The sequence below is a fragment of the Phaenicophaeus curvirostris genome, chromosome 21 (genome assembly GCF_032191515.1).
Source record: "Phaenicophaeus curvirostris isolate KB17595 chromosome 21, BPBGC_Pcur_1.0, whole genome shotgun sequence".
Taxonomy (NCBI): Eukaryota; Metazoa; Chordata; class Aves; order Cuculiformes; family Cuculidae; genus Phaenicophaeus; species Phaenicophaeus curvirostris.
Window position 1 is genome coordinate 6,718,203 of NC_091412.1, and position 25,262 is coordinate 6,743,464.

At 39.5% G+C, this 25,262-nt stretch overlaps 1 protein-coding gene across 7 annotated transcripts in view; it reads left to right on the top strand.

Moving 5' to 3' along the window:
* SYNRG (synergin gamma) overlaps positions 1 to 25,262 on the top strand; it is a 38,133-nt gene that overhangs the window by 9,018 nt on the left and 3,853 nt on the right. For 5 of the 7 annotated variants that reach the window (XM_069874158.1, XM_069874161.1, XM_069874162.1 and 2 more), the window contains 14 exons: positions 453 to 530; positions 1,242 to 1,438; positions 1,749 to 1,997; positions 2,933 to 3,069; positions 5,549 to 5,667; positions 5,838 to 5,900; positions 8,337 to 9,287; positions 18,000 to 18,599; positions 18,950 to 19,113; positions 20,103 to 20,156; positions 20,582 to 20,678; positions 20,964 to 21,112; positions 23,937 to 24,047; positions 24,472 to 24,507. In XM_069874158.1, the coding sequence (XP_069730259.1) occupies positions 453 to 530; positions 1,242 to 1,438; positions 1,749 to 1,997; positions 2,933 to 3,069; positions 5,549 to 5,667; positions 5,838 to 5,900; positions 8,337 to 9,287; positions 18,000 to 18,599; positions 18,950 to 19,113; positions 20,103 to 20,156; positions 20,582 to 20,678; positions 20,964 to 21,112; positions 23,937 to 24,047; positions 24,472 to 24,507 (3,005 nt within the window). The remainder of the gene's footprint in view (positions 1 to 452; positions 531 to 1,241; positions 1,439 to 1,748; positions 1,998 to 2,932; positions 3,070 to 5,548; positions 5,668 to 5,837; positions 5,901 to 8,336; positions 9,288 to 17,999; positions 18,600 to 18,949; positions 19,114 to 20,102; positions 20,157 to 20,581; positions 20,679 to 20,963; positions 21,113 to 23,936; positions 24,048 to 24,471; positions 24,508 to 25,262) is intronic. The other 2 variants (XM_069874160.1, XM_069874166.1) reach the window with 1 other exon arrangement.

Here is a 25,262-nt window from a genome sequence, read left to right on the forward strand (position 1 = left end):
ATTGGCTGTTTGTGGATTTCCCTGGTAAGGATGTTCTGGTGGAACATGGCAGCTCTTACAGCAGGTATGAATTTACTTGTTCTGCAAGTAGCCCTAATAGCATATAATTGATGGAAAGGCTAAATTTGATATGTGGGCTATGAAATTCTGGGAGACAACAAGACTTGAGGCTCTATACAACTAGAAATTAAGAGGGAGGTGAATGAGGAGCTTGTTATTTTATTATGTACACAACTATATTCTTGCTGTTGCTGCCAAAACATTCTAGTTATGTTGAAATACGTGTTCCTGCGGTAGCTGTTTCTCCTCAGCACAGTGATTCCTCTCTGAAATCTTTGCCTAAAATGCTAAATGATACTGACCAACTACAATGTAGTGTCTGAGATCTTTATACTCTGAATCTATAAATCCTAATAGAGCTGTCTTTTTCTTATTGAACGGAATACTTTTAGGAGTTGGAGTATTCCCTTCACAGGACCCAATTCAGCAAATGATGCCTCCTTGGATTTACAACGATAACTTGGTCCCAGGTAAACAAGAAAGTGGGAATTTAGCCAAGTGGGTAAAATGTGAACGTACCTGTGCTTACATTGCCGTATATTGATCAAAGCGTTTTTCTTCCATCATCAAATGAATCCTATATGTTTGGTGTATTAGATGTTTATGGTGGCTTGATCTGAATTTGAAGTAGTATGGATTTTAGTCAAGCATGTTAAATGTTTAATTTAGAATTTGTTGTGACAGAAGATTATGCTGGTAGAGGTTGCATTGCTGACAATACTGCTTTCACGGGTAGTATGTTTTTTGGCATGTCTTGCAATTAAGCAGGCTCATTTCTTAAGGCTGTTTGTCTTACATATGCAAATAACACAGTAAATAGAAAATTAAATGCTGTAGTAAATATTGATTACTCTGAGATTTAAATACACAAAGCTGTTGCAGCTATCGTTTTATATGGATTATCCTGCAATTTCATTAAAGAAACATGTTTTGAAATGGAGCACTAACTGTATTTTTTGTGAACTATTTCTTTGCTTGTTTTAAACTTGTCTGTAAAGACCATCCAATAACGCATTTAGATGAAACCAGACAGTGCACTACGATGTCAGAATGTTGTTGCCTCACACTTTCAGTGTTACTAATTTGGCATAACGTTGAGTTTGAGACAAAATAGAAAAGTAATCTTAATTTCACATGAGACCAAAGGTTTCTACTGGCTAATACTAACTCCCTTTTAACAGAGTTGTATAAGAAAATTTTAGAAAGCACTTTGACTCCTACTGGAATAGATACAGCTAAACTCTATCCAGTACTGATGTCGTCTGGATTGCCCAGAGAGACCCTTGGACAAATATGGGCTTTAGCCAACCGTACCACCCCTGGGAAACTCACAAAAGAAGAGCTCTATGCTGTCCTGGCCATGATAGCGGTAACTCAGGTATGACTAACACTTTGGGGGTTAGTACAGAGAGGGAGTTCGCTTAGTGGATCTGCTACAGGTTGTGTGTTAGCACAAATGGCTGGTGTACCACATTTGTAGTAAAATGCTACAAGGAGAAACTCCCCTTGTAACTTCAGTGGGATTGTAGTTCCATCCTCTGCACTTACATTTCAGTTACTCCTTTCTTTAGAGTCAGTTGAAAGTAGTTCTTAGATATTTCTACCAAACACATGTATGTTTTGAGTAGAAAATGCTGTCTGTTTTTCTTCTGTTGTATACACATCTGGTTTTTGTTCTGCCTTTGCAGAGAGGAATACCTGCAGTGAGTCCTGATGTGTTAAACCAGTTTCCAGCTGCCCCCGTTCCTACTTTAACTGGGTTTCCAATGCCGCTGCCTGCCACAGTGAGCCAGCAGCCTCTGATGCCCTCCACACCCCCTGTCTCTCTGCCCCTGAGCATGGGGCCGGCCGTGATGGGCCTGAACATTGCAGCACCAGCGGGTGGAGCTGCAACACAGCCCTCGGGAGGGTTCCTGCCTCCCTTCCCGCCTGGCCAGGTGAGCTCTCTTTCCTTGCGTGGCACATCTCCATTGTCCTGGGAAGAGAATTAGCCTAGCTCTTTCAAAGCTACGTAGTGACAGCAGATTTTAAGTCGACAGCAAAAGCTGGAGCTGAAATCTGGCATGTGACATCTGGAAACATGAAGTCATGCCACTAAGGATGGTCTTCTATTTTTTCTGTTTCTTCCTGGTGTTGTTAGAAGAGGTACGAAAGTATTCTCCATTACAGCCTAGTTGCTTTGAAAGATAATATTCTTTGTAGTTACGATTTTGTAGTGTACATAAAATGGAATTTTAGGTTAAACTACACAACAGGCTCTGTTAGCTGATAAAATAAGTCGGAGTTTTCAGGAGAATTTGAAAACTACAAAAACCTTTGGCTTACAACACTAGATTGTGGAGGGGTAAATTTTGCTCTTTGCAAGTATGGTTCATCTTTCTTCAGAAAGTATTTCTTCTTATGCTTTTGCTATGTGCATTGATTTTAAATTATTGATTGTTTTAAATTATTAATATTTGTCCTGTATTAAAAGTTTATTACTATGATCAATAATACATTTAATGTGAAAAGTGTAGAGTTCCTTCACAGAATCACAGAATCACAGAATAACCAGGTTGGAAGAGACCCACCGGATCACCGAGTTCAACCGTTCCTACCAAACACTAACCGTTCCTACCAAACACTAAAACTTGTTCATGTTCTTCATGCATAGCTACTTGCAATCCTGTATACCTTGTGTTTGGAGTTGGATGAGGTGCAGGTGAAGTGGAAACACTGATGGTGCTGATTTAGTGTGCTAATGTTGGAAGGTTTTTTCCTTCTTTTGCCTTTTTCTTTTCCTTAAGTTGGTCACCCTGCTGTGAGCTGCTTTCATGCTGTATGACAATTTGAAGAGACAACAATACAGCCATTTACATGTTTTTTAATTCAGGTAGTAAAACCAGAAGATGATGACTTCCAGGAGTTTCAAGATGCTTCAAAGTCAGGCTCACTAGATGATTCTTTCACTGATTTCCAAGGGGATGCCGCTGGCTCCTCCAAAGCAGGCAGTTCACAGCACCGGAGCAGGTAGTAGATCTTTGATTTCCACCCTTTCTGTATTTTAGAACTCTGAAGAAATGAAATGTTTTCCTCTTTTGTGGGTAGCTTTCTAGTCTGTAATTTTCTTCTGTCACCTGACTTCTACTCTGACAGTTCCTTTTGAAGGTTGTTACAACCACAATTAGGCCTTCTGAATCAAAAATGACATTTGACGTCTCATAGGTGGTTGGCCATTCTTTAGCGTGCTAGTCATCACGCTGAGGTAAATTGCATTTACAAGGTATGGGGATGGCTTTTCAAGTGTTTATACTACTGCACAGGCTATTGAAAGTTACTTCATACTGTGCATTCAGGCAAGAATCTTAGAGAAGCTATTTAGGAAAAATACCCTGGGACAGGGGAGTTCTGCATTTAGTGCTGTGTATTTCCTATAGAACTATGACCCCATGCTTGTTGGGCTTGAACCATTTGCTGACATCAAGGTTTTTCTTCAGACCATAAATATGGACCCCAAATGCATGCAAAGAGCATGACATCATCCACTTAAATGACTGAGAACTCCAGTGGAGGGTGTTTTTGTTATTTCTGTCGTGTCTCTGGCCAGTGCTTAAACTTTTGATAACTGACTATAAATCTCAATTGTAATCTCATTCAGACATAAGCAATCTTGGCTTTTCGTTTGGGAGACTGCCAAGATGTAATTCCAGATCAGACAAATTTTGTATAACAAAGTAAGTAAGTATTGCTTACTCCTTTGGAGCGTTTACAATTGATCTTTCAGAGTCCCATGATTACAAAATTTCCGTGTCATTTCCTTTTTTCTGCATGTGGCAAGCTTTTATGTACCTCACAGGTGTCTGACTTTAGACATACAAATTTTCTATGTATTGAACTGACCGTTCTTAGTTGCAAACAGGACTAGCACTTTCCAGGTAAGCAGTGATTACCAGTTACTTCCTCAACAGTAACGTCAAATGGGGATACTAAAAAAATGTTCTGTTACACTGTGCTTAATGGCATTCTGTGTAAGAAATTTAATTTTGCTGATGTCAGGCAATGCCACCTGTATCTGGAGATGCCCTACTTAAAATATATCTGTTATAGTGACATGTTAAATGTCATTTTGCAATTAAAGCTATTCTGTTACTGAAAGTTTAAACAGAAATATTGTGAATTCCACAGTGGGAAGTAGGGAATCCTATAAAAAAGAAAAGGTATTTCTTATTCGTTCTAGCAATTCTCTTTATTCAGTTGTAAAAGCATTCAGTTTTGAACACAATGTTACAATGATATAATCTAATTGTTTATGGGGCTTTATTTAAAAAAAAGCACCATCTGTAGAGTGCTGATGATTAACTATTACATTTGCCAAGATTGCATATCTAGTAGTCTGTTTTGCAGTGATGTGGAATTTAATTATATTACCATAAGCTATATTTTTTTTGACATTGTGCTGTCTGTCTGCGAGCATCACAGACCATCATTGGCACGTGTGTGCAAGTGCTAGGTTTGTATGTTGCTTGTAGGCTGCTGATAAGGAGATTTAAATGGCTCCAGAAAGATTCTTGCTTCAGGCCGAAGAACACCATAGCAATTCATTCACATTTTCAATGTGCATAGTATTGAATGCCATAAACTAGAGGTAAAGCGCATCATTCATATGTAAAGGATGTTGTTCTGAAGAGCTGCCAAGGTCTGATAAGGGGGGTTGTATGGAGGGCAAGCAAAGCTCTTGCAGTCTTCTAAATCTTACAGCAGTTGCTAACAAGGGGTTAGGTTATTCTGGCAGTTTTACTAGACGAAGTAGAACGTGTTTATGCGCAAAAAAGATTTGCTTGTGTAACTGTGGACTAATCCTCGTTTTGCTGATTAGATAGCTACCTAAACTTGCTGATTTGCACTGACAGATTCAAAATTATCCTTTCCTTCCTTTTAAACAGTGGTTCCACTTTATTCTCTTATGTTTGCAATGTATAATGAAATATAATCAAACGTAGATAAGCTGAAAATATGAAGCAGGCAAAAATCTCATGCAGTTTTAACTCTTTACTTATATCTAGTTCTGTTAGGGAGAATTGTCCTTGTGTAGCAATGGGCACAGTCATAAATGAAACACTAGTAATTCCTGGGATATGTCTGTGTGCTTGTTTTCTCCTGGGCTAAGAATTCCTATGGTGTAGTGTTCTGGAGTATTTTATTTGTTTTGGTACAAATTAAAATCATGAGGGATAAAAATTGACTTCTGTCTTAAAGGAATATGATTAGGTAAGACAAAGTGTGAATTTACCCATTGGATACCCAGCTGCCTGTTTACATGATCTTATTTTTAATAGATATCGAGGTAGTTTTCATCAGATTCTTGATTAAGAACTCTTTAGGGTACAAGCTTAGATTTAGTGATCCAAATTGTGTCGTCATAATATGAGGCTTCTTTAAATAAAACCTGGAAACTTAGATTTCTTGTGGATAAATTAAAGAATTTTGCTTTTATCTCTTTTGTTTTTAGTATTCCTTCTTTACTAATGCCAGTCCCAGGTAGTAAGACACTCTCATCAACTGATAAGTATGCTGTGTTTAAAGGAATTGCAGCTGAGAAGCCTTCTGAAAGTACAGCTACTTTTGGAGGTAAAAGGAAAATCATACAACCACTATGAACAATTTATTTAGTGTATCTTGGTTTTTGCATTGAAAAAAATAAGTATTTTAAAAATCAGAGCAATTATGTCAATATAAAAATTATTATACAAATTCCTCATGTATTTATGTAAAAGTATTCCTTTTCTCATATTCACTAGATTGTGGAGACAAGTATAGTGCTTTCCGTGAATTAGAGCAACCATCAGAGAGCAAATACTTAGGTAAGTAGTATATTTATTTTTGTTTGAGCTGTTTTAGCATGTTTTCATGATTGTTTTATTGAGCTGTGGAATCTTCATTGCTAGATTTCTAGAATAATAGTGCTTCTGCTCCTTCAAACAACTTAGCGGGAAGTATCCTGAAAAAATAGTGTAATGTACTATTAGAATAATCTACTAATTGTATTTCTAGATGATTGGTGTCTCTTTTGGATGCCTTTGAATTTTGTTAAAACAGCATGGCTGGAGTTTGTTCATTTTAATTAAGGAGTCATATGTTCTTAGGAGACGAAATAAAATGCTTCTGGACAATTTGCAACTTTTTTTCTATTGTGAAGGCAGAATTTAAATTTTACCCCGTTTCTGGTGCTCTAGGAATAAATCTGATCACTTATTTTGAAATTAGGGTTTAGCTAGTTTGGATTGAAAAAGTAAAATCCAGATGGCATCTGAAGTGCAACATCTTGTAATTATGAAACCTGAGTCTCCCTAAGCCTTTTCCAGAACCGTCTATGTCTCATTCATTTATGCACTATACGTGGTAATCTCTTCTTTTTAATCAGATGGGGAGAAACTTTTGTATGTTGTCAATAGGACCAGAAGATAAACATACTATGAATGTACCTTAACTTCCATAGAATTTTTATACCCAGTGTTTTGTTTCACTGTTAGAAGACAACTTTAGATTCCAGGATAAAACTCTTCACCTTGATTCACTCCTTATTTTTCAAATCCAGAATTCTTTTTTTCAAACACTGGGTTTCTGAAACTCCTGTAATGTTTTGTGAGGTTTTCATGCTCAGTACCTCTTCAGGATTAAATGCATGCAATTAAAATAAATAGCATTTTATCTCTTTCTGTATGTGTTCTAAAGTATAGAAAATTACTATATTTGCCTGCTATCCAGGTCTGACTACATTTAACCCTTTCACCAGCTTACATTTGTAATGGAAAAGCTGGCAGTTCATCAGTAAGTTTTTAGTTTGCTGTGATGTTTTAGTTTTGATCAATGAATAGAAATTTCCACGACTATTTGTGTTGTTGCTGGGCCAAATGAATTGATTTGGAGGGGAGGGAGAATAGAAGAATGTCAGGTATAGTCACAGTCCTTTATTACCATTATAAGGAGTAATGTTTTACATTTTGGTTAAACTAATTCAAAGTATGGCGCTGTGGTACCTTAAGATTTAAGTATTAACAGTGTGCTTCTAAAATAGAACAAAATCTGTTTATTGGACCCTTGTCTTAAAGTATGTTTCACTACTTTAAAATCATAAGTTGTCTAAGTACCTACATGCTGGTGAATGGGTTAAACAGCTCAGCGTATTTTGTGTTCAAAAGAAATTCCTTTATAAAAAAAACGTGTATGAACAGGAAGAAACTTATAAAATTAGTACACCAAAATATTGAATGTAAATTCAGTCAAAACATGTTACCTAATGCTTAATCAGGTTTAAATTTTAATCCTTACATAGTACTATTTTACATTCAGTATGGAGTTGAAGTAGACATCTGCACATCCTATGATTAATCACACTGACTTTCATGTGCAAGTCTGTCTCCAGGCTGCCTAGTGAAACTGTAATCAGTCTTAGCAGAGGCTGGACGACATCTGAGTTATATTGCATTTACTGAAGTTCTGATCATTTAACAATTTGGTACGTTTAGGTGAATGTGGCAGAAGGAAAACAGGATGGATTAAAATGAGAGCTTAAAAATGTTCTAAACCTGTTAGGATCACTGCCTTGCGTTCTTTTTTGTTTGGGGCTTTGTCTCCTCCAGCCGTTGGGTTCCTGTGGTGCCCGGTTGGATAGGCTGTTGGCTGCCTGCCTTCTTTATGTGAGTGTTTTCCAAAATACCTTCAGCCACCAAGCAAGTCCAGTTGGTCTCTCCTATGCCCCCTTTCAGCTTATCAGCAGGATTTCTTTGTCTCAACCCTCTGCTGATGCCCTGTGAGGAAACTGCATTTGGGCAATATTTTGAAGGGAGGGAGAATTACCTCTGTAAGAAGGCAAATACTATATTGGTAAAGGTGAAATTCAAGCTTACAATCATTGCTTAGCAAATATGGGAAGGATGAGGTGGGAAAAAGAACTTATGTGGAAGCTGAACGAGACAGTAAAGGTCACCTTTTGAACCTACTAGTTGTGGTGTGTTTTGTTACTAACTTTTTGTAAAGGGAATTTAATATGACTTTGAGGCCATTTGGAAGACTGAAGTGTGTGCCGGAATGATTATTAGAATTGCTGACCTTGAAACTGGTGTGGTTCATGGAAGTTGAGTTTGCGGTTCTACATGCATCCTGAGGTCTTAATTTGAGTAGTTTGCATAAAGACTTCTGACACTGCATGAAATAATTTGCTTGCTTGCATGGTGTGAGTGTGGTGTGTGTGGTGTCACTGCTGCATCTTATTGGGTTTTTGTTGGTTTTATTCTTAGGAGATAACCTTGCAGAGTTCAAGCCTGCAGGAGCCGATGATGGTTTCACAGATTTTAAAACCGCTGACAGTATCTCACCGTTAGAGCCACCTACAAAAGACAAAACTTTCCCTGTACCCTTCCCTTCTCTGCCTGTTCAGTCAAAACAACAAACACAAGCAAAGACCTCTTTGAATCTAGCAGACTTGGATCTCTTTTCCTCTACTGGTGAAAACAAGCAGCCATCCTTTCCGCCTGCATTTAATACATCAAAATCGGGCTCCTTTCCTCCCCCACCCCTTCCATCTACCACTGCCCAACCAGCACCCAGCAAAAGTTCAAGCTTAGCTGATGAGTTTGGAGAGTTCAACCTCTTTGGGGAATTTTCTAATTGTGCATCAGCCAGCGGACAGGATGACTTTGCAGATTTTATGGCTTTCAACAACAGCAGTGGATTTTCTGAACAAAAACCAGATGACAAATACAATGCACTTAAGCTAGAGACCGGTCCTGTTCCTCAGTCTGGCTCATCTGCCAGCACAGTGAAGAGCGGGCAGAGTTCTGCAACCGCTGCTACTCCCACCAAATACGATATCTTCAAACAGCTTTCTCTGGAAGGCTCTGGAGCAGGCTTTGAGGAGGGGAAGGACATCACGCTTTCTTCAGTGAAGAGCGATGATGATTTTGCCGACTTTCACTCCAACAAGTTTTCTTCCACGTGCAGCAGCACAGATAAGTCCCTGGTGGACAAAGTCACAGCTTTCAAGCAGGCCAAAGAAGATTCTGCTTCGGTGAAGTCTCTGGATCTCCCTTCCATTGGTGGCAGCAGTGTTGGCAAGGAGGATTCTGAAGATGCGTTGTCTGTTCAATTTGACATGAAACTGGCTGATGTGGGAGGAGATCTTAAGCATGTCATGTCTGATAGCTCTTTGGATTTGCCAACAGTTAGTGGCCAGCATCCACCAGCAGCAGGTGAGGAACTGGTTAGATTGCTCTGGTAACATAGGTGATGGAGATTTCAATGTTCTGTGTGCTAAATTACAGTATTATGCACTAGTCTTTCAGTAGTGAGAGACTTCTAAATCTCTGTACCTGCTAGCCAACGGCCCTTTAGCAGGGCAGCGTTTACTTTTTGTCTTAGAAGACTATAAATAGATGGAACAGTTTGAACTCCATGCCAGATTATTTCTGAGATTTGACAACATTGTATTACTGGTACCTGTTAGCTATTGTCATTTAAGGGACTGGGATGGAAAATTTTTTAATGCAAACCATGTCATTCTGTTTATATTAGCAAGATGGATGGCAGTGAATCCCACCTTAGTCTCTTGGTTTTAACAAAGCACTTGGCTTGGGGACTTAACCTGCTCTGCGCTTCTAAAAGGGTAGGCAGAACACTAATTTGTGCTGTTAATGAAAAGCTGTCTAATCAACAACACTAGCATATTCCCGTTACGGTGGGGCTTAATCTTTGTAGCCAGTATTTTGCAGACCTGCAAGCAGGAGTATTACATACGCCTTTTACAGTTAGAGCCCTCATTGGAGTAATAGTGCGAAGGGCCTGTAAATGCTAGTCTCGCGATTGATAACTTTTGGACCTGAATTTAAAACTACTGGACTTTTACTTTATCCTCATCGGGTTTTCACTTTCTTTCATTTCCCTTTATGAAAACACTCTCGAGAGTGAATTGACCATCTCTGATCTGATCGCATATCATAAAACAAATTTCTCAAGTGTCCTGCTTTTTCTTTTCATATGTACATAGGGAGATAAGATGTAGTTAAATGTTCTGTGGCCTTCGATAATACGGGAACCATTACTGTGTTCTAGTGACAAGTAGTATGCAGTCAAAGGCTTTTCTGAACAGGGGGGAGCATACAAACTGTCAGTGTAAAAGCTGTTACTGCAAGAATTGGTTATTTCCATATGAAATATTTCTTCCATTTTTGCAGATATGGGTAGAGAAAATACACAGTACTGTAATTTTGCATTATAGGATATTTTTAAGTAGGGGAGAGAATTAAGTTGGCAACTTTGACATGGAATATACTCTATAACAGGGTACAAAATATCAGGAATAATTTATTAGTGAAGACATTTTAATTTTCATATTACTGCTTGGTAAAATTCCAAGTTGAGTGAGCTGTCAAAAACGTAGCACCTACAGTGTATTCTTGAATGTTTACTTTGGTTTTGAAAGCACTTTTTCCTAATATTTTTCTAGCCTCTTTTGGTGGTAGTTTGACTTATGTAGCTCTTCTACAGGATGTGAGCTTTTGCCACAGCAACCAGTGATTAATAATTGCCATTTGTGACAGGAAAGACTTTTTTGGTTTGTTTTAAGGGGTTAGCTGTCATGTGCTCATTGCTAAACTTTTGAACTCTGAAGTATTAATTAGAAGCTATTTTTACTAAACTTAAACAAGTCTGTATTCTCCTATGGTGCCAAGCTAGATGTTTTTCCACAGGGAGAGTTTTACTATACTTAACTCTGTTTGGATCTCGTAGCAGAGTGCACTCTGGACGATCTGTTACGAATACTTCTGTGCTCATGTGTTCCCTTACGTATGTTTGATGCATTTCAAGCTGTGGACTGCTGATGTTTGAGTCCTTTTTCTCAGTTTACAAAAAAATTAGATTCTTTTCCCTCAAAATTTTCTTTGATCTGTAAATCTAATGTCAAAAAGGGACAGTATCCCTTTGTCATCCTCACTGCTGAGAAATGAGAGACTAGGCATGGGGAACAAGCACCGTGTAACAACTCCAGTGAGGCAGCAGTGGGACGAAGGTGCCAATACATGATTTGACTTTTCTCACATACCGATACAGAGGTCCGTGTCCTTTGGCTATTGAGGTTTCATGTTGCGTAGCTTCCAGGTATGGGCAGGTAGGTTGCTTATGCTGGGAGTTAGAAGTCCTTGAGTTGCTTCCCATGTGACAGACTTTGGTCTCTGGGGGAAGAAAAGGTTTCAGTTTTGCTCTCTCCAAAGGGGATACTGTCTCTTTAAACTTTGCTATAATTCTTTGTGTGGAAGGTAGATTATTCTAATGTTGCCTGATTTCTCTTGCATTTACTTCATATAACCCTTTGAGCACTGGCTGCATGCTCTTAATTTCAACCAGGCTGCTTCTTTTAAACCAAATTTATGTTTCACTCCAAGACTAAAGCATTTTAATTAGCACCTAGTCATGTTATGTGAACCCAGTTTGTTCTGCATCGTGCTGAACGCTGCAGCACGACCATATCCTCGCCCAGGTATTCTCAAAGGGTTATCCATTTGCTGCACTTACAAATCTGTAAAGTACCTTTTTCTTTGGCATTATTGGAGATCTCTGTATGTTTTAATCAACTCCAGGGTTTTTGCTGCTTTTCTAATGTCTAATTTCAACTAAACATTTCCTGTGTGAATGTGCCTTCTCAGATCTGCTTTGATATCTCTCTTCTGCAAGTATTGACCTGCATGCTTTATTCTGATAACGCCCTTACGAGCTCCTCTGTATCACTATCTTTTGTGATCTGTAAGTCCTGCTGTGTTAATAAATATTATCTTGGCATATTTTGAAAATGTGGGGATGTGTGTGATTTGTTGCAAACCAACAATGTGTGTATCTATCCTGAAAAAGACAAAGTTTAAAGTCATAGTATCCCCTCAGGCTGGCAGGTGCCTTTCTCTTGTGGAACAGCATGTGGTTGAGCTTCTTTCTCCTCTTCCAAGGCTTTAACCTTGCTCCCTGTGTACTGCTGAAACTTTACAGAACAGGCTAAAATGAGCCATTTTTGAGAGGGATGGAATAGAGGAGGTGTGTGGATAGCAGGGCTGTTTCTGTGCATTGACTTTGAGGATATGGTGGTAGTTCAGACTGAAGACAAAAATGCTGCTTCCTCTGTCCCATTGTCTCCTTGTCTGGAGTTCCCTGCTGCCAACCAAGCTCATGATACACCTTTGGGAAGGGGACTGACTGGAAAATGTATGGCTATTTAGGCCTTTATGAGTAGGAGCCCATTAAACAATATTCTGATATTTATTTAGCTAATATAGAGTGACTTAGTGCCCCAAAGTAAAGGGCCCTACTTTGTTTTTCTGTTCGAGAAGTCCTGGCTTACTGAATATCGAAGCTTTCAGACAGGCATGACGGCTGCAAATTTGTGTCATGTAATTATGTCACTTTGAATTTCTCCAAATCCTGGGCCACTACCAGTTTGGGATTAACATCAAATTAGCGGAGAAGTTAAAAAGCTAAAAATAATGGAGGTGTGAAATAAAGCAAATGTGTTATGCCGGCACAAACTGGGGTTTTGTAGTTCCTTGCCACAAGAAAAAAAAAAAATATAAAAAAAAAGGAAATTAAAAACCCCGAGCACCCCCCTCCTTCATTATGGAGAACCAGCAGTTATACATAGCCCTAAAGCTTTTTAAACTGAAGGCTTGAACGTAAACCTGAGACTTAATTCTGCAGGGCTTGTGCTGTTACCATTTGTTCAGTTAATCATACCTGGAGGAGAGAGAGTGATGTTCATGACTGTACTTTATTACTTTTTTGTCCAGACTTGACAGTCAGATTCACTCACTTGCTCTCCTTTAGTATAATTCTGCAAGAGCAGCTTAACAACACTGATTTATTCGCTGAAGGCCCCTGACAGCAGAGGGTGGGTATGTGTTTTCTGAAATCCTTCCAAGCTGAGCCAAAGGGTTCAGAGATGCAGCAGCTGCCCTGGCCTTCCGCAGGACTAAGCTGTTGCTCTGCTTCCAACACAAGCTCTGGGGGGGGTCTTTGTTCTGCTGTGAAACACTGTTTATCATGATAATTAAAAAATAATTAACAAGTTCTTTAATACCACAAGGTTTATGAGGGCTTTTCTCTCATTTTTCCCTTTGTTTTAATTTATCTTACAGTCAGCATTCTTGGTGTTTTCCACCTTTGCAGTGCTAACTATTTCCATTTTTCAACCAAGTAAGTTGGGGTAACTCCCTTACCATTAATTCCAATACAGACTTCACCAGCTGAGAAATGAGCTTTGGATGTTTCTGATTGCCGATGGCACAGGCAGCAGCAGTACTTACAAGCCTCTGTGTTCTTCCCATTTTTTCTACACCTTCATCAGGTGAAGCCCCTCTGGAAGCAGTGAGGAGGTGGTGCCTGTCCTCATCCACTCTATGGACTTCCTGCTGGTGATGTTCCCAGCGTAACTGCTGTGGTTTTGGTGCGTTGGCGCTGTTCCTCTAGGAACAGAACTAGCTACCACCTGCATCACAACCAGAAAATTACAGAAGAGTTGTATTTATTCATCAGAATTTAATACAAACTGAAATATAAAAACTTGAAAGTCTCCTATGCTGGTTAAAATCACTAAATGTATTACAGTCATCTCAACCGCCTTTTTCTGTTTTCTTTAGAATATCACCAAGGCTGTCAAGGGTTTTCCTTAAAAGATGAAACTGTTGGCATTAAAGGCTCCAGCTTGTAAATTGCCTCCAGCCATAACTTAATCCTTGGTAGCTGAAATAAATTGTTATAGTTGGCTCAAATGAAGGATGTTATGTTTTTCTGTAGATGAGATAACACAGTGTTTTAACTGCATTTCACCCTCTGTCAGGATTCTCCTGTACGTTCTATAGCAGCCTTCACTTTGCCCCTCTCTAAGCAGCTGGCTCGTGGGGTTGTGGCTGTCCCAGGTGGTTATCAGGCAGGTTGGGATGTGGTTCCAGTAATTCCAAATGAATGGAAAGTGAATGGTAAATAATTCAAATGTTTTGCTTTAGAAGAAATACAAGTTGGGTTTGGTTTTGAAAGCTTTGGGAAACTTGCTGCACTCCAGCATGATGCTGTGAAGATCACTTCTTCCATTCTTGATTCACTAGAAAATATTTTTAAGTAGGGGAAAAATGCATTTTGAATGGATTTTTGGAATGGATTTGACTTTGATTTTTGCAGACACCCCTCCCCATGCCACCTTCCCCCCGTCTTTAAGTGATCTGAGAGTCTGTATCGAGTGTTTTTAATCTGGGGTGTGTTTTGTGGTTTCACCAGTGCAAAACTGACAGTGCCAATGCCACGTGGGAATAAGAGCTTTTGGATTTTTGTATCAGATCTCAACTCAAATCTGGGGGTGTTTCTGAAAGATGCCACTGAACTGCTACTGAAATGACTAAGGAATACTGTTCTATGATGATAAATTTTACTGAAATTCATTGATATATTTCTTATGGTAGAATTGTAGGATTCCTAACACAGTCAAGATTTGGTCTGCTTTGAGAGGGAATTTGGTGTATGCTCTCCAAAAAAAGCGAAGAAATCACTTTTAACCTTACGAAAAAATGCATATCCCCAAAACGAATTATTATAGACTTCTGGATGCATCTAGCCTTTTCTCTTTTTTTTGGTTTTTTTGGATTAATCTTGATGCTTCTCATCAGTTCAGATTCTGTTTGTATTGAAAGTGTCCTCCAGGAGGAAATGGTGGCAGCTCCGCGCCACCTGTCTTTGCTAAGTGTGATGCTTAGAGAGAAATTCTTAATTTTTTTTCTACTTAATCATCTCTTGTTTTGAAAAAAAAATGCTACTAATACACGTGCATCTTTTAAAAGTTTGAATTGCCACACCAGCAGAGTAAAGCTTTCATTGCATCAGAGGTGGTAACTGCAGTGTTTTACCTGGAGCTTTTTTTATTCATTAAACGCATCTGTGGTCTTTAAGAAAAGTGCTGTTGTAGGAGCAGTTCTTAATGCTGCTTAGTAAAACAATCTTTCTGCCAATAATAGATACCCACGTCATGAAGAGTTCTCCAGGGTCAGCTGAGAAGTGCTTTGCACGTGTAAACTGCTTCTTCTCTTATTAGTCTGGCAGCAAGTGGCTCTGCTACTTATCGGGGGGAAACACTCCTCTCTCCATTGTGCAGCAAATGTGCTAAAGCCTTTAGTTTTGCTGTAGCTATGACAAAGGTTATGATTTTCCTTCCTCTATTGAAAAACATCTAACTTGTGGCAAGTGATTCTATGAAGTGCAGTGCGTGGCACAGCAAAATATGTGGTTTTTTGCAGTGGAATAAGAATCCCTGTAAAACTTAGTTTTCCTTGGACTGCGGACTGCTATACATACATACTTGTATGTATACTTTCCAGTAAATTGTTTTAGGACTGCTTGAACTGCAAACATAGAATAGTTTGGGTCAGAAGGGACCATAAAGCCCATCCGGTTCCAACCCCCCTGCCATGGGCAGGGACACCTCCCACTGGATCAGGAGCTCCAAGCCCCATCCAACCTGGCCTTGAACCCCTCCAGGGATGGGGCAGCCACAACTTCCCTGGGCAACACTTTGTCTCTGCACACGGTGTTTTCCCTGTAATATAATATTCTCAGGGAAGTTTATTCACCAGAGTAATCCTCCTGGAACTATCCAAATAAATAAAATGTCTAGAGTTGACCTACAACATTTCAGCTCTCACACTGATGCAGCTCAGTTTCACGTCTGTGTGAATTCACGTAGAGGATCTTGGATCTTAGTTTGTGAATAATTAAAATATTGTTTGGCTTTCCCTACTGTGACCTATTGATTGCAGGCAAAGCCTGAGGAGGTCAGGATTCCCCCAGAAGCCTGCTGCTGGTTCTGCCTGTACCTGAGCCGAGGTCAGATCAGGATGTGTTTTTGGCTCAACTTCTTACCAGTTATCAAAGAAATCATTCATAATGGAATGTGAACATGTAGACCTTCACAGTAGGATCATTACAGTTCCTTTTCATTTCCTGGTGAACACCAAAACAATAGCGATACTTAAATCTTTGCTGGGTTTTGGAGTCAACACAGGTTGAAAATAAAAAGAGGCTGCCTATTACACTGTGGTGTTTTCAAGATCCCAGGATTAATTACAGTTGGCTAGCATTTTGTAGGTTATTCTGGCACTCTTTTTAATGCTAGTGAAGCTTTCATTTAGCTTCTTTAAACAAATCCGTATGTTTGAGAGCACAAGGTGTGGTTTCTGGTGATAAATTACCGATGTCTTGCAAGTCAGCTCCTTTTCACCTCGGAGCCTTCTTTCTCTTCAGTTTTGCCAGAAGCAGGTGATTTCATCTCTCGTCTGTTTACCCTCTGTAAACTGCTTGCTTTACAAATTTAATATTCGAGTGGCACTTTGAAATCTTGCTGTATACATGCAAGGTGCTCAGGTTTGTTACTGAGATGCTGTCATGTGCAAATGCAGCAGCTGCAGGAATGCTGTCCCTTAGGAGGACCCGACAGATGACACGCCGTGCCTCGCTGACCCATTGCAAAGGGCCTTTTGTTGCAGGAGCCATTAAACTCCATCATTATATTGTATATTTGTTGGACTTTTTAATTAGCTATGTATGTGGGTCATGCCTGGAAACCAGCCTAAAGCGTAGCATGGTCTCCCCTTCCAGTAAAATGAATAAATGAAAGCAGAAATGTTTTGTTAAAATGGCTTAATCGTCAGGCTGGTGTGGCTAGATTGAATAAAGAGGGCAGCTGGAAATTCAGCTTGTTCCCACCCTGTCTGTATTAAACCCAAGTTGCTGTAACTGCGTGCCAGCCTCTTAAGACCATGATGTTTATCAGAAGGGTCTCAGCTAAAATGATGATACAAGAATGTATTTTCTGGTCTGGGTTTGCTTTACCTCCAGCCCGTTTGACCCTAGGCACTGAGCAGAGGCTGAATGTCTAATCCAAACTGACAATTGTTAATGCTGGAAAACAAATGCCAAACGTCCTAGAGTAGGGCTTTCTTTTTTTTTCCCCCCCCTAATGCTTTAATGAGAACTACCCAGCCCCTGGCTCTCTGTGCCTTCGCTATGGATCAATCTCAGACTAAACGTGAAAGATCAGTTCAATGAGTAGCGGACAAAGCCCAGCAGACCCTGGTCACTGCGTAGGCTCCTTTGCTGGCTCTAATGTAAGCGACCAGACTGTACCTTATACCTCCTCATGGCAGTGGGAAGAACCTATTGGCTCATATAATTGCCAGGTGAGTATAAATGTTTGGAGGTTTCTGCAAAATAATTGGAGTTTGTCTATACTTACCAGAATAAATAGTTTGTAAAAGCTGAACCAAAATCTTTGCAATATTAATGTCATTTCTGGAACCTGTAAGTTTGACGTGTTGGCTGTGCAGCACTGAAGGAGCAGTGATAAGCTTAAACAGGATTTCTGTTTCTAAAAAATTCTTGCAGCACACTTCTATATACGTTATTTGTATCAAAGCATGAATATAAAATTGAAGTGCATTAATACTTCATTGGAGGGTATGGGAAAGTTAGCCTAGTTGTCTGTGTGGTTGATTTTGATAAGATGAAATAATAAGATGTTTGTTAATCATTACGCTTTGATGGTAGATTGTGCAACCAGCGCTGGAAAACTGAACTGGTGATCTGTGCAGTCAGTACTGTCCAGAAACATTTGGTTTTTCAGCGTTTCTTTGCTACTTGCAGTGAGATGGTGACTTTCAGCTTAAAATATAAGGCCACGTTCAAAGGTTGAGGCTTATATTTATTAAGCGGAGATATTTTTCAGATTATTTTTATGCAACTACTAGTTTAAGTTTCATTGAAACAACATTTCACTGTGTGTTCGTGCAGTTCTTTAAGACTTAGCAAGTTGCTATTGTTTTTACAGTATAGAGAGATTAATGCTTGAACATCAGTTTCTAATTGTAGGGGTTTGTTTTTCTCAGATATAGATGACTTAAAATGTGCCCCATTTGGAAGCTATAACAGTGGGTCTGCAGTCAGCAGCCTGGCAAGCTATGACTGGTCCGAGAAAGAAGACCTTCAGCAGGGCAAGAAGCTCTCCTCCTTTGTCCAGTCTGCAGGAAGTGGATCCTCTGCGGCTACTTCTGTTCTTCAGAAGAAGGAGACCTTGTTTGGCAGCTCAGAAAACATTACCATGACAACGGTTTCCAAAGTGACAACCTTTTCTAGCGAGGATGCTTTACAGGACGTTTCCTCTGCAGCCTTTGCAAACTTTAAAGACTCTGGACCAATATCCAGTGGTCCAGGTGACGATGACATTGGAGACTTTGGTGATTTTGCAAGACCTTCCTCAGAAGCACAGGATGCAGCAGCAGCTGACTCAAATCAAGAGGCAGACTTCCTTGCTAGTGGTATCTCCTCTGAACTGCGAAGAGAGGCTACAGATGACTTTGGAGAATTCCAAAGTGAAAAGCCAAAAATCAGCAAGTTTGACTTCTTGGTGGCAACTTCCCAAGGCAAGGTGAAATCTAGTGAAGAAATGATCAAGAGTGAGCTGGCTACCTTTGACCTGTCTGTTCAAGGTAAGCCTGCTGAGGGTAGAGGAAGTTCATGGTACATATGCTTATCAGAGGCCAATTTTTCTAATCAGATTATAAATTACCCAGTGGTGGTTGTTCCAAAGGCTACTGGAAACAAACTGAGTCTCCTCATTGATTTCTGTGGGATTTGGGTCTCTAGAAGAAAAATAGTATTATGCCAAAAAAGTTGTAAGAAGTGAGGAACTGGGAAAATTGTGTTCTGGTCACTGAGTAAATTGGAAGGCTTCGTTCTTCTGGAGTAGTTGTGCATCCCTCGTTACCACTGTATTAATTTTAAATAGTCCATGCCTTTAAGAATAAAAGACTAACTTGTTTATATCCTAACTTTTTAGGATCTCATAAAAGGAGTTTAAGCCTAGGTGACAGAGAAATCAGTCGTTCTTCACCTTTACCAGTTTTGGAACAGCCATTCAGGGATCGTTCAAATACTCTGAGTGAGAAGCCTGCTTTGCCCGTCATCAGAGACAAATACAAAGACTTAACAGGGGAAGTCGAGGTAAGGAATTAGCTGGAATACAAGTAAATTGGCGGTGACTTTCATCACTGTGGTATCAAGGGTGTTCTGTATCCAACTCTTTGGTACTTCAGCTGTTAGAATTTAGGGTATAATTCAAAGGTGGCATCTGGATCAGGTTAGATGTTTTGATTGAAAACTGCTCATAATGGAATCTTTCCTGTCTTTGAAGTCTTGTGAAGTGAGAAAATGTGCTGTTGTCTGAAAGTCAGTCAGAATCACATTGCAGTCCAAGCTTGTAACTGGAAATTAGTTAGGACTTAAATCCCAGCTTTGTCACTGAGGCTATAGGTTTGGGGAGCAGCTTAACATTTTTGACTGTATGGTAGTTATTTCTCTTGCTCTTCCCAAGAATAGGTGGTAAAAGGACTTAGATTAAATTCTGGTAATCCCTATTTCTAGAAGAGAAAACCTGTAACAAATGCGTCGGGAGGAGCTATGTGCAATGCAGAGTTTTTATATTTTCATATATGTTCTTCCTTTTGAAACTCGTAGCTCCCAGAAATCAAATTTTAGAGTTCAGGTGCAAATGAAATGTTTAAACAATGGGGAAAGAGTTTGGACTAGGTATGTTAAACGTTTACATAGCTAATCATAGAATAGTTTGGGTCGGAAAGACCTTAAAGCCCATCCAGTTCCACCCTCTGCCACGGGCAGGGACACCTCCCACTGGATCAGGCTGCCCAAGGCCCCATCCAACCTGGCTTTGAACACCTTCAGGGGTGGGGCTTCCACAACTTCTTTGGGCAACCTGTTCCAGTGCCTCACCACCCTCACGGTAAAGAATTTTTTCCTAATGTTTAATCTAAATCTCCTCTCTTTCATCTTAAAACCATTAGCCCTCGTCCTATCACTGCACTGCCTGATAAGGAGCCAAACAGTCTCTTAAAATACCTGTCTACTGTATTGTGATAGGAGAGAGGGAAATATGTGTAGGAACAAGATTCCAACTGTCCTTTTCTTTCAAACAGGAAAGTGAGAGGTATGCGTATGAGTGGCAAAGATGCTTGGAGAGTGCCCTGCAAGTAAGTGCATAGACTCTCGTGAAACCTTTTCCTCCTTCCTGTAGGTACTGCTTCATTCAGTTTTTAAGACCAGTATGGGCATGGAAACAGTGCAAATGAGCCCAAGTAATTACAGTTTTTAAACTAAAACTGTGAATGCTGTTATCAAACTAGATAGCAATGCATGCATACTCTTAAAACTGTGTTTTGGCAATGAAAATATTTGGGGGAATACATTAAGGTTTTAAATGTTCATACTTTTCCCCTGATCTACGTATAATTAGAGTATGAATGTATAAAAACACATCATGAAGTATGGCAACTATTTCTTATTTAATTTGCCTCCTTTTCTTTTTGTGTAACGTTTTTTGTTGGAGACAATCTTGCTTGTAATAATTATTTTAAGGTAAATAACACCACCATTTTACGAAACTCTTCTCCACCAGGTCATAAAGAAAGCAAATGATACCTTAAATGGAATAAGTAGTTCATCGGTTTGCACTGAAGTTATCCAGTCTGCTCAAGGCATGGAATATTTGCTAGGTATGTTTTAATTTACCATGTCTCTTACGTTGAAATTCCTCCTCTGGAACACAGTAATATATGATCACTCTTTCCAAAATGGTATGTTTTTTATCTTAATCTTTGCCTGCACCGAAATAATGAGCACCTCTTTTGCTAAATAAAGGTAACTCCTGCTTTGAAATAAGTCTCCATGACCACCTTCCGTGTGCCATGCCTATTTTGTGCTATTTCTGAGTTAAAGTTTCAGGAACCTGTGCTTACAGTGAATTCTCTGCAATCCTTCACTGTGTTTTATATCAACAGGGGTTGTTGAAGTCTACAGAGTAACAAAGAGAGTTGAGCTGGGTATCAAAGCAACTGCTGTTTGTAGTGAGAAACTTCAGCAGCTGTTGAAGGATATTGATAAAGTGTGGAACAACCTAATAAGCTTCATGTCACTTGCTGCTTTAACGGTAAGACCAAAAATGAGTTATGTCTTTACAAAAAAAAAAAAGTCGTAATTATATGTAAAGAGACTTCACGGGGTGTCCTAACTTACAGTTTGTATTTTTCTCTTGCAAAATGTAAATGTGTGTAATTGTGATATCCACTTTAAAGCTCTCAGGAGGAAAACTGCTAGTTATGTGCAAGCATGATGTTACCTGACTCAGTGTCTTAATGATCTAGATGATACCTTGTGGGTCTGTGGACCTTTCCAATATGGGAAATAAAGTAAAATTTAAATAAGCCATTTTATGAAGCCAGAATAGGGCAGACGTATCTCGTCTCTGTAATATCCCTGCAGTTAGTTTCAGTGCTCACAATACAGGACAACACAATATAAGAGCACAGGAATAACTAAACTGTTCTCTTTTCTGTCTGCATTTGGAAATGCTTGAGTTTGTTTTGGTTCCTGCTACAGACTAAATAGCTTTTCCTCCTCTAAACGGAACTGCCAGAAAAAGCTCCATTGCTCTGAGGCAGTCTGGTAGGAGCTTGAGAGCTTTCTACAAACCTGGGCGAGCGTTCCAAGGAGAGACAGTGAGGGGGTGGCCTTTAAAGGAAGGAGCACCCATGGGAAGGGTCTGCAAAGGAACTGGGAGAGAGAGAGGCACACTAGGGCAAGGTATAGAATACGCACAATTAGAAGGAAAAAAAAATCACCTTGCTGTTAAATACTTGGCACTTTGTGTGTGTGTGTTGCAGGAAATACAACGTGCAAAATGACTTTTTTTAAACTGCTGTAAAACTCCTATTTCAGGGAATTGTCTGTCTGTAGGTGCTTGGTATCGATCCCTTTAACTCAGTATATACCTAAGGGGTCTCTTAACTCTTAGTTAGTATTAGTACCTCACGTCGAGCATTAATGAGGATATTGTTACCGTGGTTGTTTTCCCTGAGCATTTTAATTCGTGGCTTCCTTCTTGCAACACAACTATGGGTACTGAAGACTGTTGCTCCCCAATAAACACTTGCTTGTAAGTAAGGCCCAGAATACTTGGTTTCTGCTTGAATGGCTATTTTCAGCTCACTGTCATTCACTGCAAAATGGGTATTATCAAATATCAATCCCTTTTTACACACCTTTTACACACTTTAAACCTCTCCAGTACAAGCAGTGGGGGCAAGGAAGTGTTTTTGGTGATGTACGGTCTTGCACAAAGCCAGTCATAGTATGAAATTCATACTTTCAATAATTCACTGCTTGGCAGATGAAGTTGATAGAGCAGGATTCATCTGTTTGAACTTTGGCACTGTTGTTAGTAACAATCTAAAAAGCTGTCCGGATCCTCTCCTGATTTAACCAAGTGGATTAAAATGTAGTCCTTAAGGTGCTTTTCCTTGGAAGATTACAGGGATTACCTTGAAATCGGAAGCTTGGATACATGTTCTCCGAGCTGTAGCAGCTCCAACTAAATTTTAAGCACACTAGGAGCTGTGAACAATGACTTCTCATATACACAGATGATAGCTCTGAAGCTATCCAAGAGACTGGGATTCCTGCCTCCGGTAGCTCTCAAAATCATCCCTTTCTGTTTCTTTTCTCCCTCTGGGTCACTGGAAGGTGTGAAATCCATACTTTCTTCCCTGGTGTTGCAGTCACAGATCCCAAAGGATGTAGAAGTGCCAATTAGGTAGAGAGAAGTATTCTAGCTCAGAGGCATGTGCTTGGAAAGGTTAATTTTATCTTTTAAAAGATTTTGTTACAAGGTAATTCTATGCACTGCCTTGTGGTTTTTCACTGCAAATTACAGGATGACCTTCTCATTTGCTTCACTCATGCATTTAGTAAACAAATATTAGAGTGCCTTTATTAATTTGATTGATCTACTTAAAGATTAAAGGGTGTGTATTTCAAGATTCCAATTATTCTCCAGCCGTTCAGCAGGGGAGCGTGATCAGCATAACTTGAGTACGCATTAAGAGTACACGTGTTCTAGGATCACACCATTCTTTTAAGCTTCTTGCATTTCTAGTCTTTGTTTTTGTTTGCAATACCATCTCCAAGCAAAACTTCATTAGTTTTACACCATCCTTATGCAAAGTTTAAATTATCATTTGTCTTGTGGCTGAAATGTGAGACTGTACTGGAAAAGTGACTATATTAATTTAATACATATTTGCAGGCTTATTATCCCAACCTTTGCCTCTCTTTAACCTGAGTTTGTGTATGGCTGGTGACCTTAATTCTCCTATGGTCTGGTTAACCTTATTATCCAATTTTGTGCCATAGTCTAGATTGTTATTCTTTCTGATGGAGTTTTTTTTTTCAACTGCCCTTTTTTGATCAGGCAATAATACAGAATTCAGGACAATCAGCGCCGATAGAGACACCACTTCAAGTCCCAGTGTGAAAGCCAGGCTGGCCGATGCCTCATTTCCTTGCAGCTGCACAAATACTTGTTGCATACTAGTGTTTATCTCCATCCAGTTCTTAATAGGAGCAGTTGAAATGTAGCAGCCACCGCCTGGCCTCTTTCCTCAGAAGTTTCTTCCCCTTTTGATGTGGGAATGTGGAACTAAAGAATTCTTTCCTTTGTAGTCTAACCCTTTTTCAAGAGCTTGAGTGTTATAAATGAATGCTGATGGAGATTGCATAGAAGATTGCAAATACATAGTAATGGCTTTGATTAAATAGCACATTGGTCTATGGAAAAATGTGATATGTCATCTCTGCCACATTGCTGGTGCGATACCACGGCTCTTGGTAGCAACCAGATTAATAATTTTTGTTATGATGTCTGAAACTTTTTCAGCCACTGAAAATGCCTGAACTTTTTTGTCTCGTTTCTTTAGCCAGATGAAAACTCACTGGATTTCTCTTCTTGTATGCTGCGTCCAGGGATTAAAAATGCCCAAGATCTTGCCTGTGGAGTGTGCCTCCTAAACGTAGATTCCAGAAGTAAAGTGAGTACAATGACCCCTACTGCTAAACTAATATTTAATTTACAGTTTGGACTTTCATTTAGGTCTAGGGTGTGGTTAAAAAAAAAATCATGACTATAATTTGTAATTGGAAGTGGCAAAGGCAAAATCTGACAATGTCCTATTTTCATTTGCTTTGGGTATGACACAGATGTGGAAAAAGGGTTGAGTTAAGTTGTCCATAATGGGGAAGAAACTGTGATACTAAGACTTAAAAAGTATATATATATTCTAAAATAATAATTTAATAACTCTTCTTTATTAAATACATCTCCGAGGATCACCAGGAGGGGACTATTGAAATTAGCAGAGCTGGGAGGGAGTCCCAGGATGTGTACAGAGTAATGCCAACCAGTTAACGTATATCGGCAGTTTTGCTGACTTTTTGGTTTCAACGTTATTTCAGAAAGAAGAGAAACCTGTGGAAGAGCTTCCTAGAAAAGTATGAATCTGTAAAACCCACATTCTTTCTAGAATCATTCTTAGTTCAGTGTGGAAGGCTGAACTGCTAACTGGCCTTCAGCTGTCATTCTCAATTGTACCAATCATGAATCCTTTTCTTCCAGTCATTTTTTGTGACCGTAACACTTGATTCAATCAACTAACATGCTCTAGAGCCTCCCCTTTGTCTTGTCTGCATGCTCATATCTTGTGGATAGCTTTCTGGTTTTGTTGTTCTTCCGTTGCGTGGTAGAAAATTCATTGCAGTGAGTTTCTGAATTTGTGGCTGCCTGTGTCACTCTTGCAGAAGAGGGGGAACTGTAGAGGGGGTTGCTACAAATATTGGCTTTTGGTTACACGTAGTAGGCAGTGGCATTTTTAGAAATCTCTGCAGGAAATCCAGGGTGTAGGGAGCAGGGTTAGAATATTTTTTTAACTAGGCAGCTGTGAAGCATTGGAAAGCATCTCCTAGCAACAAAGCTCAAGATGTTTCAAGCTTGTTCGTGGCTTCACACTCTGTTCAGAAGCTCCTATTGTAAAGCAGAGTCAATTAAGAGAAGAAAATAGATAAAATTCAGCCCAAAATAACACTAATATCAAGAATTGCACCTGCCTAAATCACAGTAAAATTTGATTTGGTGAAATAAATACAGTGGCTATCTGCTGGCTGGCAGAACAAGCATTTACCTTGTATAGATTTGTAGGAGAACTAGGAGATGCTTGAAACAAGGTGAGTTAGTGACCAGTTGTCAGATC